A 14,963-nucleotide genomic window follows, 5' to 3' on the forward strand; every position below is an offset into this window, starting at 1 on the left:
GTGAAGATGATTCACTTTACGTTAAAGTACATCATTGAAATAATATCTTCTCTGCTACAATCACACTCCAGTTATATCCTTTTAATTTGATTTCACAGACAAGCCAAATGGGGGGCACAATGACAGCTAGAATTGCTGTAAACATTCAGGCTCTGTCTCAAACTCTTTCCTACACTAAATCATCTTTATTGAAAAAGGTTAAGGTAAGTGCAATTAATGCCTTGCGGCCAAGATTTTTAAAAAATCCAAATATGAACATGAGTTTTGAATATATCTGCAAAAACTTTAAACAATTCAAAACAGACGTCAACCTTATCGTGTTTGTTTTGCATACAGAGTTATCTAGCAGAGTACTTTGATGAAATACATCACTATAAACTGTTACTATTTCCATTAAAAAAATCTTCTTCTGCACAATAGAAATGCTACATTCTACAAGAACATGCCTCTTATGATTATATTATTCATGAAGAACAAGGAACTAATTATTAGAGAACATAGAACAGTACAGCATAGGAATGGGCCCTTCAGCCCACAATGTTGTGCCAAATGTGACGCCAACTTAAAACTAATCCCTTCTGCCTGCCCTTGGTCCATACCCCTCCAATTCTTGCATATCCATGTGTATCTAAATGTCCCTTAAACGCCCCTGCTGTATCTGCCTCCGCCACCCACTCCTGGCAGAGCGTTCCAGATTCCTACCACTGTGTAACAAACTTGCCCCTTCCCCCTCTCACCTTAAATGTATTAGTATTAGACACCAACTCTGGGAAAAAGATTCTGACCATCAACCCTATCTACGCATCTCAAATTTTAGACTCCTATCAAGTCACCCCTTGGTTTCCACCATTCCAGAGAAACCAACCCGAGTTTTTCTAGCCTCTCGTTATAGCTCCAGGCTAATCCAGGCAGCATCTTCTCCAAAGTCTCCATATCCTTTCTGTAAAGTGGCAACCAAGATTGAACGCAGTACTCTAAGTGTGGCCTAACGAGAGTCTTATAAAGCTGCAACATGACTCCTAACTCTTGTAACTCAATTCCCCGACCAATAAAGGAAAACATGCTACACGCCTTCTTTACCACCCTATCTACTTGTGTGCCAGTTTCAGGGAGCTACAGAGTTGAACTGCAAGATCCGTCTGTACATTAATGCTGTTCATGGTCCTGTCATTTACTGTATACTTTTCCCTAACATTTGAACTTCCAAAGCGCAGCACCTCACACTTACCCAGATTAAACTCCATCTGCCATTTCTCCACCCATATCTGCAACTGATCTTTATCTTGCTGTATCCTTCTACAACCTTTTACATTATCCACAACTCCATCGGTGTTGTCCGCAAACTTACTAACCCACACATCTACATTTTCATCCAAGTCATTTCTATATATCACAAACAGCAGAGGTCCCAGTACAGATCCCTGCAGAACAACACTAGTCACAGACCTCCAGTCAGAAAAACATCCTTCATGACTACCCTCTGCCTTCTATGGCCAAGCCAATTCTGAATCCACAAGATCCTAACTTATCCTTATTCATAGCTATCTTAGAAACTTAAGGAGTTGTGATCACTGTTTCCAAAATGCTCTCCCACTGAAAGGTCAGTTACATGGCCACGCTCAGGAGCCTATTCAAGGTCCAGTTTGGCCCCTCCTTTCATTGGACTATCCGTGTACTGTTTCAAGAAAATCACCTTTATTGAAAGATGATTCATGTGAAAATTATATGAAAATGCAGCCCAGGGTGCCAAATACATTATTGCATTGCAGTCACGTGCCAAGTAAAAACTTGTCAATCCACTGTGATGTAAATTGGATACAGCAAAACTGTTTATTTTGGGTAACTTTAGCAGACAGGATTTTCTGAAAGGAGAATTCTGGCTTCTAAAATTGATTATGACTCATTGATTTATGAGAAATAAATGACAGCAAAGGAAAAAAGTCAATCTCAAATTAATTATAGGGTATTGTGGGTCATGTGTTTCAGTGTCCAAGCAGTTTAGACTTCATTCAGCACAACTGGCTTGGAGGGAACATTTCCTTCAATCAGAATTCAATTACAATTTTGTGCATGCAGGGTGAAGGCTTTTTTTTTTTAAATTAAATTTTAAAAACGTTAGCTTGAAAACAGAAGGTCTATCTTAACAGAGTAGAATTTCTGATACAGCCAAGTTAAAAGATGGAGAGACAGCTTATAAATACAAGACTCTAGAGTTAAGTCTGAAGACTGATCTGAGCTCCCAGTGCTCAAGATGCTTTTAATGCTTGCTTTGAACTGGGAATCTACACGCTTGGAATCATGGTGTAAGATTTGTCAGGAAACATTGCTGGAAGTAAGAAGGCCCGTGAAATTTCTGCCCTTATGCAAATCTTTGAAACAGTACACAGACCAAGTGGTTAATCTTCCAATAGTCTGATAAGTATCTGACTTTAGCTTTTGGAGTGGTAAGGGAAATGTGTGTAGTAGGAAAGCTGGATTTAAGAAGTTTAATTTGGAATACAAGTAACTTTGTTGTATCTTTAAAATCTTCAACATAGAATGCAGTTATTAGTAGTTACACTGAATTTTGTGCAGTAAAATTATTTTGATTTAAATTGTACACACTGCAGCAATTAATACTTGGATTTTCAGATTAAAAATGCATATTGCTGATCTGTACAAAGATCATAACATGATCAGACTGTCAGCCACATGGAGAGCAGCAAGAAAAGTATAATCTGTCAGTTTGAGCATTTAGTGTCTCTTGGATGAATATTTCTAACTTAAAGGAACCATAAGATACAATGCAATAGTTACAAGTAAAACCCTAAATATCTTAAACAAATTTAAATGCTGAATTAGGTTGAAAACTCCACCAAATTAGTGCCAGTGTGGGAGAGAGAGAAACACACAGTGAATGATGTGAAACAAAAATGGCTGCTGCTACAGCAAAAAGCATGAAGCTCCAGTGAATGTTGAACTGGGAGGCTGCTGATTTCATACAGGCTTTTGAGAAGTTTTATTTAAACTGCAGACTGACACTCACCTGCTTTCTAAAAGGCGCTAGTGACAAGGAAAAGGTTAGCCACATCCTTTTGTGGACAGGAGAAGAAGGAGTCAATTCATTTAATAGCTGAAGCAGAGTTGAAGAGGACAATTTTTTTCAGAAAATTTCAGAACACATCTCCAGTTAAATTCAAATCATCCCAGATCCATCAATAGGAATCGAGGCCTGAGGCAGAAGCCAGTTGAGCCTGTTGACAACTTAAGAGCAAAGTTGAAAAACACAGCCAAAAGATGTAGATTTTAGAACAACAGAACACATTTGGGACTCTTCACACTCTGAAGTACATAAAGAACCGATTAGGATAACAAGTTCCCAACATCACACGCTACAGACACTGTTAAAGCACATGAAGCCACTAGTAGATGGATAAAGGCACTGATTAACCAACTGGCTAGTTTACAGTGAAATCAAAAGGAAGGAAGCAGGGTAGGTTCAGTGTAGCAACAAAAGAATCCACCCCACAAATGGGGAAGAAATGCATGATCTGGGGATCATAGAGAGAAAAAAAAAGAAAAAAATCATAGAATCCCTACAGTGTGGAAACAGGCCATTTGGCCCATCGAGTCCACACCAACCCTCTGAACAGCATCCCAACCTGTACCCTTTGCCTTTAACACATTTCCGATGACTAATCCACTTAGCTTGCACATCCCTGGACTCTATGGGCAATTTAGCATGGTCAATCCACCTAACCTGCACATCATTGGACTGTTGGAGGAAACTGGAGCCCCTGGAGGAAACCCATGCAGACACAAGGAGAACGTGCAAACTCCACACAAATAGTTGCCTGAGGGTAGGATCGAACCTGGGTCCTTTGTTGCTGTGAGGCAACACTGCTAACCACTGAGGCACCACGTTACTCTAAAAGGAAACACAAGTTCATAAACAGAAGGAAATGTCTCACATATGGATCGAATTGTAGAGCTTGTGGAAAGACAAAGAACTGGGAAATGATGTGCAGAACAAGATGGTAAATGAGTTGTCACTGTCAGAAAAACAGGGTGAAGGAACAATGAGGGAAAGAAACCAAATCATCTACACCTCATTCTTTTTCAAATTCATTCACGCATGTTGCTGACTGACAGTGTTCATTGCCCATCCCTAGTTGGCCTCAAGGGGGTGGTAGTGAGCTGCCTTCTGAAACTACTCTGCAATCCACTTGGTTTAGGTTGACCTACGATGCTGTTAAGGGAGGGAATTCCAGGATTTTGACTCAGCATCAATAAATGAATGGTGAGAGATTTTCAAGTTAGGATAGTGAATGGATTAGAAGGGAACTTGCAGATAGTGGTGTTCCCATGTATTAGCTGCCCTTGTCATTTTAGAAGATGGTGACAGAAGGGCTTTGGAAGGTGCCAAATGTGAGGTCACAACAGACGTAGGAACCCTGCAATTACATGAAATGGCTGGGTGAGATAGTTCTCTGAAAAAGTAATGTCACTCGATCATTCAGATCAAGAAGCAGGTGAGAAATATGCCCTTAACCATATGAAGCTGAAGCTCGATACCACAGCACAAAGTATGCCAGAAGATCTTTCCTTAATATTTGGAAGAAAATGGGTCCCAAAGAAGGGTTTTCCGAAGCAAAGCAAAGCAATATCATGTCAACAGTATTTGAGTCAACAGTTAGAAATAGAGTCACACAAAGGAAACAGTGTTATTTGTTCCACGTGAAATAGCTCAGATGGGAGAGCACTAGACTGAAGATCCATGGTTCAATCCTGGGTTTCTGAGGACATGGGTTCTAATCCCACTATTGCAGATGGTGAAATTTGAATACAATAGAAAATCTAGATTTTTGCCTAACAGTGACCATATAACCATGGTCAATTGTTAAAAAACCCAGATGGTTCACTCATGTTGTTTAGAGAAAGAAATCTGCCGTCCTACGTGGTCTGGCTTACATGTAATTACAGATGCAGATATATGACAGCAAAATTGTGGACTCTTAATTGCTCTCTGGCAACTAGGAATGGGAATGAATGATGGGCCAGTCAGTGATACCCACATCCCATGAACAAATAATAAAAAAATTTTCTAGATCACTGCTGTCCTAAGGTGGAGTAATTGCAAAGAGCTGCAGCTTGTTTCAGTAAACCATGAGATAAAAGATAGAGATCTAATGATGTATCCCTTAGTGACAATAAAACCACCTAAATGGAATAAAATCAGAGATGAGAACAGGCAAGTTAAGAATTAAAAATACACTCTCACCAAGGGATGGTCTGACAAGATACAGAATACAGCTAGCAATACAGCAAAAACAAAAATAGAAATTGCTGGAGAAACAAAGTCTGGCAGCATCTGTGGGGAGAAAACAGTTAATGTTTCGAATCTGGTGACTTTATCAGTTTTGATGCTGCCAGACCGGTTGAGTTTCTCCAGCTATTTCTGTTTTCGTTTCAGATCTCCAGCATCTGCAGTTCTTGGTTTTATTTTTACAATGTGGCAATCCTGTTTTCTTGGTGATGTCATTTCACTGACAGATGGTGTTTGGATCGCCTGGTCTAGAATAATAATAACTAAAATGATGGAGGGAGATCTTAAGAAGATACATGAAGGCCACATGGAAATGGAGAATATAGGCTTGGAGCCCATTTCAGCTGAGTACTAGATAGGCAAAGATATTGAAAAAATGATGTCTACATGCAACGTTTGCTAGAGGTACACAAATACAAAGCCAAAAGATAAGTTACTGAAGTACCACCCAGACTACAGGTTATTGTGAGAATCAAATTTATTTGAACACAATTAAGGACGGTATTTCTTTATTGCAGGCTGCCACACAAAGCTCCCTTTTATTTGAAAGTTGAACATTTTGAAAGCAACAGTACAAGGATACCCTCCATAGAGGATAGCATCCATTGTGTTGAGATACTACCACCTTGCTAAATGGGACAGCCTTAAAAAGCTCAAACATGGGAATCCAGGAGGTACTGTGAACCATCAATAGCAGCAGATTAGTATTAAAGCACAACACACACCAAAGCTCTGATACATCCTGCATACAAATAAAAAGGAGAAATCCAATCCAGCTAATTACTGTCCCCAGTGTACTCTCAATCATCAAAAGTGATAGATGGTGTCATCAACAGTAGTAACAAAGTATCACTTGCAAAGGAATAACCTGCTTATTGATGTTCAGGTTGGATTTTGCTAGGGTTACTCAGCTCCTGATCTCATTACAGCCTTGGAGCTGAACTCGATGGGAAGGGAAGTGAGTGTAACCGCACTTGACATTCATCTGTCTATGACATTAAGGAGCTCTTGGAAAACTGGAGTCAATTGGAAACAAAGAAAAAAAATCTGCTGATGAGGTCAATCATTTCAGCTCCAGGACATCGCTGTAGATGTTCCTCAGGCTCAACCATCTGCAGCTGCTTTATTATTGACCTTCCATCGATTAGAAGGTCAGAAGCTGGAGTGTTCACTGATCATTGCACAATGTTCAGCAGCATTCGCGAGTGTCCATATGCAGTAAGACCTGTGAAATAACGCCACGGAGGCTGGTATCCTATCACCAAGTCACTCCTTATTTATACCTAAACTGCCCTTAACTATAGCACTGCTTCTTAGAGAGTCAGGCACCAGACTGTCAGTATCTCTGACACTCACCCTTTTTATCTGTCAGACAGGACTCCCTGATTGGACCAGATTAACAGCCCTAATTAGGGGAACTCATTCTATGAAGTCCAGCTGGCTGACCTCGTCACAAATCACTACAACCTGGATAACATCAAGGCTACAGCAGAAAAGTGCCAACTAACATTTGCACTACGAAAGTGCCAGGCAATGACCATCGCCAACAAAACTGATACCATCTTCCCTTGATGTTGAATGGCAGGAACATCGTTGAATTCATGACTACTAACATTTACCATTGATTAGAAACTGAGCTGGACAAGCTACACATATACATTGTGGCTGGAACAGCAGGTCGGAGGCTAGGAATTGAGTGGCGAGTAACGCACCACCTATCTCCCCAAAGCCTGTTCATGATCGACAATGCCCAAGTTAGATACATGATGGCATACTCTCCACTTGCTTAGATGGGCGCAGCTCTGATAACACTCAAGATGCTTTATATAATCCAGGATAAAGCAGGCTACTTGACTGGCACCCCATCTACAACTTTCAACATTTATTCTTTACCACTGATACACAGTGGTGGCAGTGCATGCCATCAATAACATTCACTGCTGTGACACACAAAAACTCCTTCAACAGCACCTTCCAAATCTGTAACCTCTACCATCTAGAAGGACAAAAGCAGCAGGTGCATGGGAACATCACCACTTACAAGGACCCCTTTAGCCACTCACCACCCTCTCAGAATGACAGCACCATTCCTTCACTGTTGCTGGGTGAAGATCCTGGAACTCCCTTCCTAACAGCATTGTGGGTGTCCCTACAGCCCAAGGACTGGAGCTGTTCAAGACAGTGTTGGTGAGCTGCTATCTCCAGGAGAAACCCTACTGCAGGAGAATCCTGGGATGGGCAATAACGCTGGTCTAGCCAGGGACACCCACATCTCATGACGGAATAACTGGATAGTATGAGCCATGCTTTCTGAGGAAGTGATTCATTGAAGAATAGAATAAGTGGCAGAGAAACTCAAATTATCTCCATAGAATTTGAGGGATCCACTGAATACTATGGGTTCAGCATCATGACCTCAACACTGCATTTCCCAAGGGAACACTGATTTATAGAAGGACACCTCAAGACAGTCCAATGAACCCTGATGAAATGCCATAAGACAAAAGACGACCCTTTGACATATGGTTAATCAATCTACATCTTTCAATACCGATATGAAAAATTACCTGTAGAACTACCGAATGGAAGAAACTATAAACCAACTTTACCACGTAAGACGCTCCCCTTGAAGTGACCAGTCGGAAGAAAGACACAACTGTACAGGTAGAAGGAGGTCAAAATTTCAATAAACATTAAATTCTCACCCAAACTGTTGCATACACAAACCATAGAAGTACAGAATCCTGTCACAAAAACCTAGAGCTACAATCCAGCATAAGTTGTCACTGAAGTTACAACTCCAAGACCATGTGTCAATGAATCCAAAACCAGTGTCAAATGAGAAAGAACGAAGTTCACATTCAACTTACATCTGAGCTGGAATAGCAGAAAAGATCATTTAAAAAAAAACTCACCAACCTCACTAACCAGTGAGACAATAATCAAGAAGCCATGCAATGTCACCAGCAAATAACTCCTTAGGAAAATCAAACAATCATATAACTTGAGGAGCAACCCACACAACACCGAGAAAGACAAATACCAAATCTACAAGATCTGCACCTCCTAAAGTGACAAAACAAGCTTCTTATGGAGTTCTATTAATAAAATTTGATAGTTAATTTGTTCAGCTTTAGAAAAAAAAAGGTAATGCTACCATTACATTTTTTTTTTAAAAAAAACAAATAGACATTCCTAAAGAGCTAGGAACTGACTGTTTATGTAAATCTGTATTCCACAGTGCACATGCACTGTCACATTGCAGACATGTGCCAAGTGACAATATATTAGTCCACCCTATTTCAATAGTAGCAGGAAATATTTTTGATGAAGCTGACATTTTGGGTTTAAAAGTGTGATTTTTCCCAATTTAAGGGAATCAGAAGATTAACAATGTCCATTCTTAATACTTAAGTGTTCCCTACATTTACAACTGCTTATTCGACTCAATTCTCACATTTGCACATCTGACATATAGCAAGTACATTGTAAAACCAGCAAAATAGTTCAGAACAGAAAGGGTCAATTCTATCCCTGGGGAGAGCAAATAAATATGTGAGTAAACATTAAGTGGTGGGATTCTAATGTTAGCATTAACAGCAATATATTACATCTCATGACACAAAACTCAAACTCATGCTTTAGTTTACTTCTGATTTTCACCTCACAATTTCCTTCCCTTCAATCAATTGCAAAGATAAGGTCTCTTTCATTCCAATGGAGGCATGGATGATAACAATACAAAACATTTGGCTTAATGACATTTGGCTTCCTACAAACTTATTCAGCAGATATATTTATAGGCTTGCACTATACTAGCATCCACAACCAAGGGTCATTGATTCAATTAATATCAACATTACTTTTTTGAAATCACAAATTTTGGGGGAGTTTTATCTCCAATGCTTCTTATAAAGTTATGTTTTATACTAACAGGGTAGCGGGGAAAATGCTAACGGGTAAAAACATTCCTTCATTAATTAGCCCAAATTGTCAGTCTCCATGTTTGAGCTCAACATTAAGATCAGCCTTTTGACTGTGGTAAGCATCAGGGTGATTGGCCAAAGAAGCAATAGTGACATGAAAGCAACATTTTGAAACGGTGAATGGTTAGCATCTGGAATGCACTGCCTAAGAGTATGGTGGAGGCAGATTCATTTGAGACTTACAAAAGAAAACTGATTAATTGTTTGAAGAGGAAAGAGGAAACCTTTGTAGGACTACAGGGAAAAGACAGAGGGAATGGTACCTCGAGAGCTGCTTATTCAGGGAGCCAGTGCAGATATTACAGGCTGAGTGGTCTTTTTCTGCACTGTAACTGTCTCTATATAAGCTATGTTGACGTTTAGTACAATTCTCAGGGGCTACTGTTGTAGTAATTGGAACAAGGTCAGCCAGATGGACCTCAATAGGAGTTCCCTTATTGGACCAGATTAATAGCCTCAATCAAGGAGCCCTGGATGACAGATAAAAACAGGAGCGTCAGAGACTCTGTTCACTCAGAGATGGCTGTGAGGGAGTTGGATCAGTGTCAAGTACTCCCCAAGCGTAAATGAAGGGTGACTTGGTGACGGTATACTGGCCTCTGTGGAGTCAACTGTACTGTTGGAGACATCACCTTGGAAAAGTTGTTAAACCAAAACTCTGCTGCTTATTCAGACAGTACAAGGATCAACTGCACGAAGTAGAGGAAAAGTCATGCTCCCATTGCCACTCACCAGCACAACTCGAAATAGATCAACTAGAACTTATTTAATGCTTGTAAGCCCCTGCTGTACACAAGTTGGTTTCCACACCTAATGACAAAAGGTACATTTCAAAAATAATCAATAGTTTACATAATGCACTGGGATATCCTGTGGGCCAGAGAGATGAATAAATATCTGGTAAGCAAATAACTTAAATCAAACATTTGGAAAGCACATTTGATAATCAAAAAGGTTCATGGTAACTTCAAATGCTGTAACCATGTTTTTGGTTGTGTAGTGTACACAATGTTTGCAATGACCTCATTCCAAAGACTAAACTGTATATTGTACATCCTGATCAACAGCTATTTCCTTGTTCTTCCTACACAAAAACTGTTTTCAATGCATGACTACGTTAAATCATTTTCACTTTTTCTGGCATACTATGATAGCATTGGGCATGTAAGCAAACTGTCAAACTTTTAACCCACAGTAGTAATAAGGTCTCTTATGGCTTCAACTACAGTCTATATTCCAAGCATTATGCATTGAATCAAAATTTTTAATCAACAGAAGTATGTTAATCAATCATACTAATTCCACTAATTTCATCAAGCTGTTAAAATTAGACGTATCAGGTTCTTAAAGTTCCGTTAACACAAATTATAAGCTGAAAGTGCACTTGTGAATGTTAGTCAAGAAAAAAGGCATCCTGCCCCCCGGTCACCCATTTAACTTGTTTCCATTGACTGGGAAACTGACAAGTTAAAAACATTACTTTTCGGCTTGCAGAAAAGTTGACAAACTTTGATATCTGACTGTAGTTTGATTTCAAAGTACAAAAATTTCTGAGGAAGGGTCCCAACCCGACGTGTCAATTTTCCTGCTCCTCTGATGCTGCCTGGCCTGCTGCGTTCTTCCAGGTCAATACAGTGTTATCTCCAACTCCAGCATCTGCAGTTCTTGCCATCTCTCAGCAGCAAAAATAATGATCCCGTTCGGAGAAGTTATGATGATGGTTTGTGAGGAACAGATGATATTCAAATCACATGGAACGGATTAAAAATCTTACCTAAAGCCTTCTTGTCTCTATCTTAACTTGTTACCTACATTTTAAAATGGAAATATTTTTAAAATTTGAGAGTTCTTGATTAACAACTTAACCAGATTTCCTATATAGTTCTGTATATTTGATGTATATATTTTCATTAAAAGTTAGTTAATATAGTCACAAAACAAAGCTGGCCTTTGAGTGAGGTGTGGAAAGGTGATTATCTTGTGATGCTTCATGACAGGACAAAGGGAAATGAGATCAGAAACTGGAAAGGTTAAGTGGGTACACTGCACTTTTAAGCATCTGTGTTTTTATTCGTTCTCAATGGGTTTCCAATACATCTGCTTGTTACTAATGGACAGAACATTATCACAATCTAGAGAGAGTAGTTAGCTCTAATATAGTTTCCCTATCAAATAGGGATGAATAATGTTTGGCTGCACAAAATGAACAGGCTTTTGGCACAAGCGTGCATCTATGGCAAACACACAACTCTCCTTCTGCACGCAGGGAACTACCTGCATGGAATGAATGCCTGCATAGTTGCCAGTTTCAGTAAAATGTGATCAACCAGACCTCTATCTTTACTTTCTAGGACAGGTTAAAGAATTGACACAAAGGATTCACACAAAGGACAACCCAAAGATTTATAATTAAAGATTTCTGAATTACAATCAATCAATCTATGCACAGCAAGCACCCACAAACAGGCAAGTGACAGTGACAAGATAATTTGTTTTCGTGATATTGACTGTGGAATAAATGTTGGCCTGGGCATCATGAGTAACTCCCCTACTCTTCTCCAAAATAGCGGGATCTTTTACATCTACTTGATGGGACAGATGATGCCTCCATTTAACATCTCATCTGAAAGACAGATAATAAATTTTAATATATTTTATATGTAGACCTTTGTTGGGTGAACTTGTGAAAAGGCTGCACAAGTAGTATCTGTGTGTGGAAGCAAAACCAACATTCAACACATTCAATGATGTATTGCGAAACACACTGGTTTTGGTGCAACACAGGGGTGTTTCAAACTTCCATATTTTGTTACAGGCTGAAATTCATACCTAGAGGGAAGACAGCGAGTGAGCAACTACACACAAACCACGTTGCATTACATTAGCCTCTCACACTAATGCTAGCAACGTCCTGGAAAATCAATAAAACGCAAATTTAATAAACAAATCTAATACCGGTAGCCAAAACTAATTCCAAACAATGCTAAATCAGTTTAGAGAAATTAAAGTCAATTCCAACACACAAACGAATACTAGTTGAAGAAAGCTACTTTTCTCATCCTGGATGCCCTTTTATACAAGAGACTAAACATTTCCATCAAGATACTCCGTTTTGCCAGTTACACCAAGTTTCACAAAAAACCCTCAAAAGAAAGCTTGAATTAAATGTTACTGTCAGAGACACTTCTTCTGAAACAACCTCACATGTGTGATTGCTATACCAGTTGCGCTTAGATAACTACTAAAGACTTTTCTCTCCCTTTTACTCCCAAAAAGGGAAATAAACTTGGATTTATATAACACCTTTCACAACCTTGGGACATCCCAAAGCCCTTCATACAGACGATAAATCATGGGACCCCTGTCAAGACTGCTTTGGAATAATAACGTCTAGAAACAATACCAGCACAGATGAGTATTTCTGCTGAAGATGAGATGAAGCAGGGATAGAATAGGGCAGTGGTACAGAAGTGGAACAGACAGTTTAAATGGTGGTTCATTTCAGGCTCAAAATGAGACAGCAAGGTTGCAAGCTTCTGAAAACTGCTGCTGAAAGATATTGTCAGTGGATAGTGTGTAGAAATTGTACTGGGATCTCATTGTGCAATGAAGGAAATTCTGCTCATCCAGTATCAGATGTAGGATAAAGAGTCTGATCATTTAGAGACAGTGCACGGACTGAGTGAGGTGGACGGAGTGGGTACAACCCTCACCTGACAGATGTCATCTCTATCACTGGAGCATCCTCCTTAATATTGCAATGCAATGTCAGCCTTCATTGTGTGCACAAATCTTTAGTGGGCCTTGAATGCATGGCCTTCAAATTCAAGAGGTTGGAGTGCAACTACTGTGCCAAGATTTCAGTAGGATGTCAGGTCACATGGTCATGGAATTTTCAGAATGCGATACTTTCATTCTATTATGAGCCAAACTGTGCGAATAGAAGGTGAATTTTATGCTGTCAAAAGCAATACTTGCTGGAAACAGGCAAAGATAAAGCACTTACCCTCATCAGTAGGATTGAAACCACAGATATCACAGATGCAGCGAACCCACTTATTCATTTCTTCCTCAGTGTCCGCTACCAGGTAGAAGACACGGTCAATTGTTCGGATATCAAAAATATAACTGTTCTCAAGATCCTTCTTATTAAAGGTCAGTCCAGCATCCACTTGCTCACAAAGATTCAAGTCAATGACACGGATTGGTTTCTTTGCATGATCATTTTTGTAGTATTCCAACACATCTGGATCTCCAGTCAGACGGCCACTTCGAAGCACAAACCAACGCTTCTTCCATGCCTGAAATAAACCAAGAAAAATATACCATCGAAGTGTCAATGCGATTAAAATTTTCTAATGAATTTACTGTGTAGTACTTTGGTGAAACCAACCTGTGTTTAAATATTAAAAAAGGAGATTGGAAGGAGGAAACACGATTACTGACATTATATCAGTAAATTTACTAGGGGCATTGATTTCCTCAATGTAGAGCACTTTCCCCCAAAATGGCTACAGTAAGAGAGCAAGTGAAGAGGGCACTGATTAAAATGTGTACCATCGTCATAATTGTAATAACTGTAATTATTACAATTATGTAGCTCTTCAGAGAGGCTTTTCCCTAAATTGGTTGGTGTTTTGTAGCTACAAAGTGCATAAGATGCATCTTTTTAAATCAGGTGAATACATCTCACTGAGGTGGCTTCAGGCCAATCGAAATCTAACAACCTGCTCTGAAAATTCTGCTTACATTTTGACAGCTGTCAAGAATGTCACCACAGCAGCTGAGACAACCCACAACATTCTAAACAAAACAACTCAATATTCTAAAGGAAAAAGTCAATTTGTCCTCCCAACCAAACGTTAACAAGTTGTTTTAAAAATTCCAGGATTCATATCCACACATTTGCCAAAGACTCACTAGTTATTCATTGGGCTATAAAAAAAATTACCTGTGCACCAGAATTTCAGTGAAATCTGCCATTACATTTTGCGATATATTGTTTACAGATAAACATACTTAAAAAGGGGCAAAAACAAAAGGAGACAGTGAAATCAGTATATAGAAAGAAGGAGGTTACAAAATGGCTGTTGTTGGGAGAAAGGACAGTGGGGGATGATATGAGAAGGGTGTGGACAGAGAAGGAGCTGCACAATGGTTGCAGGAGGGAAACAAGGAGGCAGAAATATCTGTGTAGGGATTAGGAGGCCACAAGATGAGCATGAAGGAGATGGTGGCTGCAACAAGATGGTGGGGGGTGGGGGAGGAAGAAGCTACAAGATTGGTAAATCGGGAGGAGGCTGAATTGGAGAGAAGAGTTTTAAATCTATTAAGGAAAAAACACAGCTAACTAGGATACAAGGAAAAAACATTCCCTGCAAATGAATGTGGAATGTGGAATCTTAGTTTTAAAGTTATCAGTTCAATAGTTTCTATATGTGAGAAGAAATGTAGTTGGTCCTACTGTAAGGACTACTCTTAACTGCTAAATTTAAGTCTGAAATGGAGATTGAAAAGTGTAATAATTGCCTAGTAAGCATGTTTTAGCTTCTGAATTGGTGATATAAATGCATTAGCTGTAAGGTCACCAGTCAGTGGAAGGTGTATTTAGGGTGATGGGTTTCTTTTATGTAGAGGAGTGTGTTAGTTATTTTGTTAGCAAAAAACATTTT

General features: G+C 39.4%; 1 protein-coding gene across 6 annotated transcripts in view; it reads right to left on the reverse strand.

The window, feature by feature from the left end:
• Nucleotides 1–14,963, reverse strand: part of gab1 (GRB2-associated binding protein 1) — a 217,860-nt gene that overhangs the window by 60,905 nt on the left and 141,992 nt on the right. For all 6 annotated transcript variants that reach the window (XM_020524930.2, XM_020524944.2, XM_020524965.2 and 3 more), the window contains one exon: nucleotides 13,298–13,592. In XM_020524930.2, the coding sequence (XP_020380519.1) occupies nucleotides 13,298–13,592 (295 nt within the window). The remainder of the gene's footprint in view (nucleotides 1–13,297; nucleotides 13,593–14,963) is intronic.

The sequence above is a fragment of the Rhincodon typus genome, chromosome 1 (assembly GCF_021869965.1).
Source record: "Rhincodon typus isolate 14 chromosome 1, sRhiTyp1.1, whole genome shotgun sequence".
Classification (NCBI taxonomy): Eukaryota; Metazoa; Chordata; class Chondrichthyes; order Orectolobiformes; family Rhincodontidae; genus Rhincodon; species Rhincodon typus.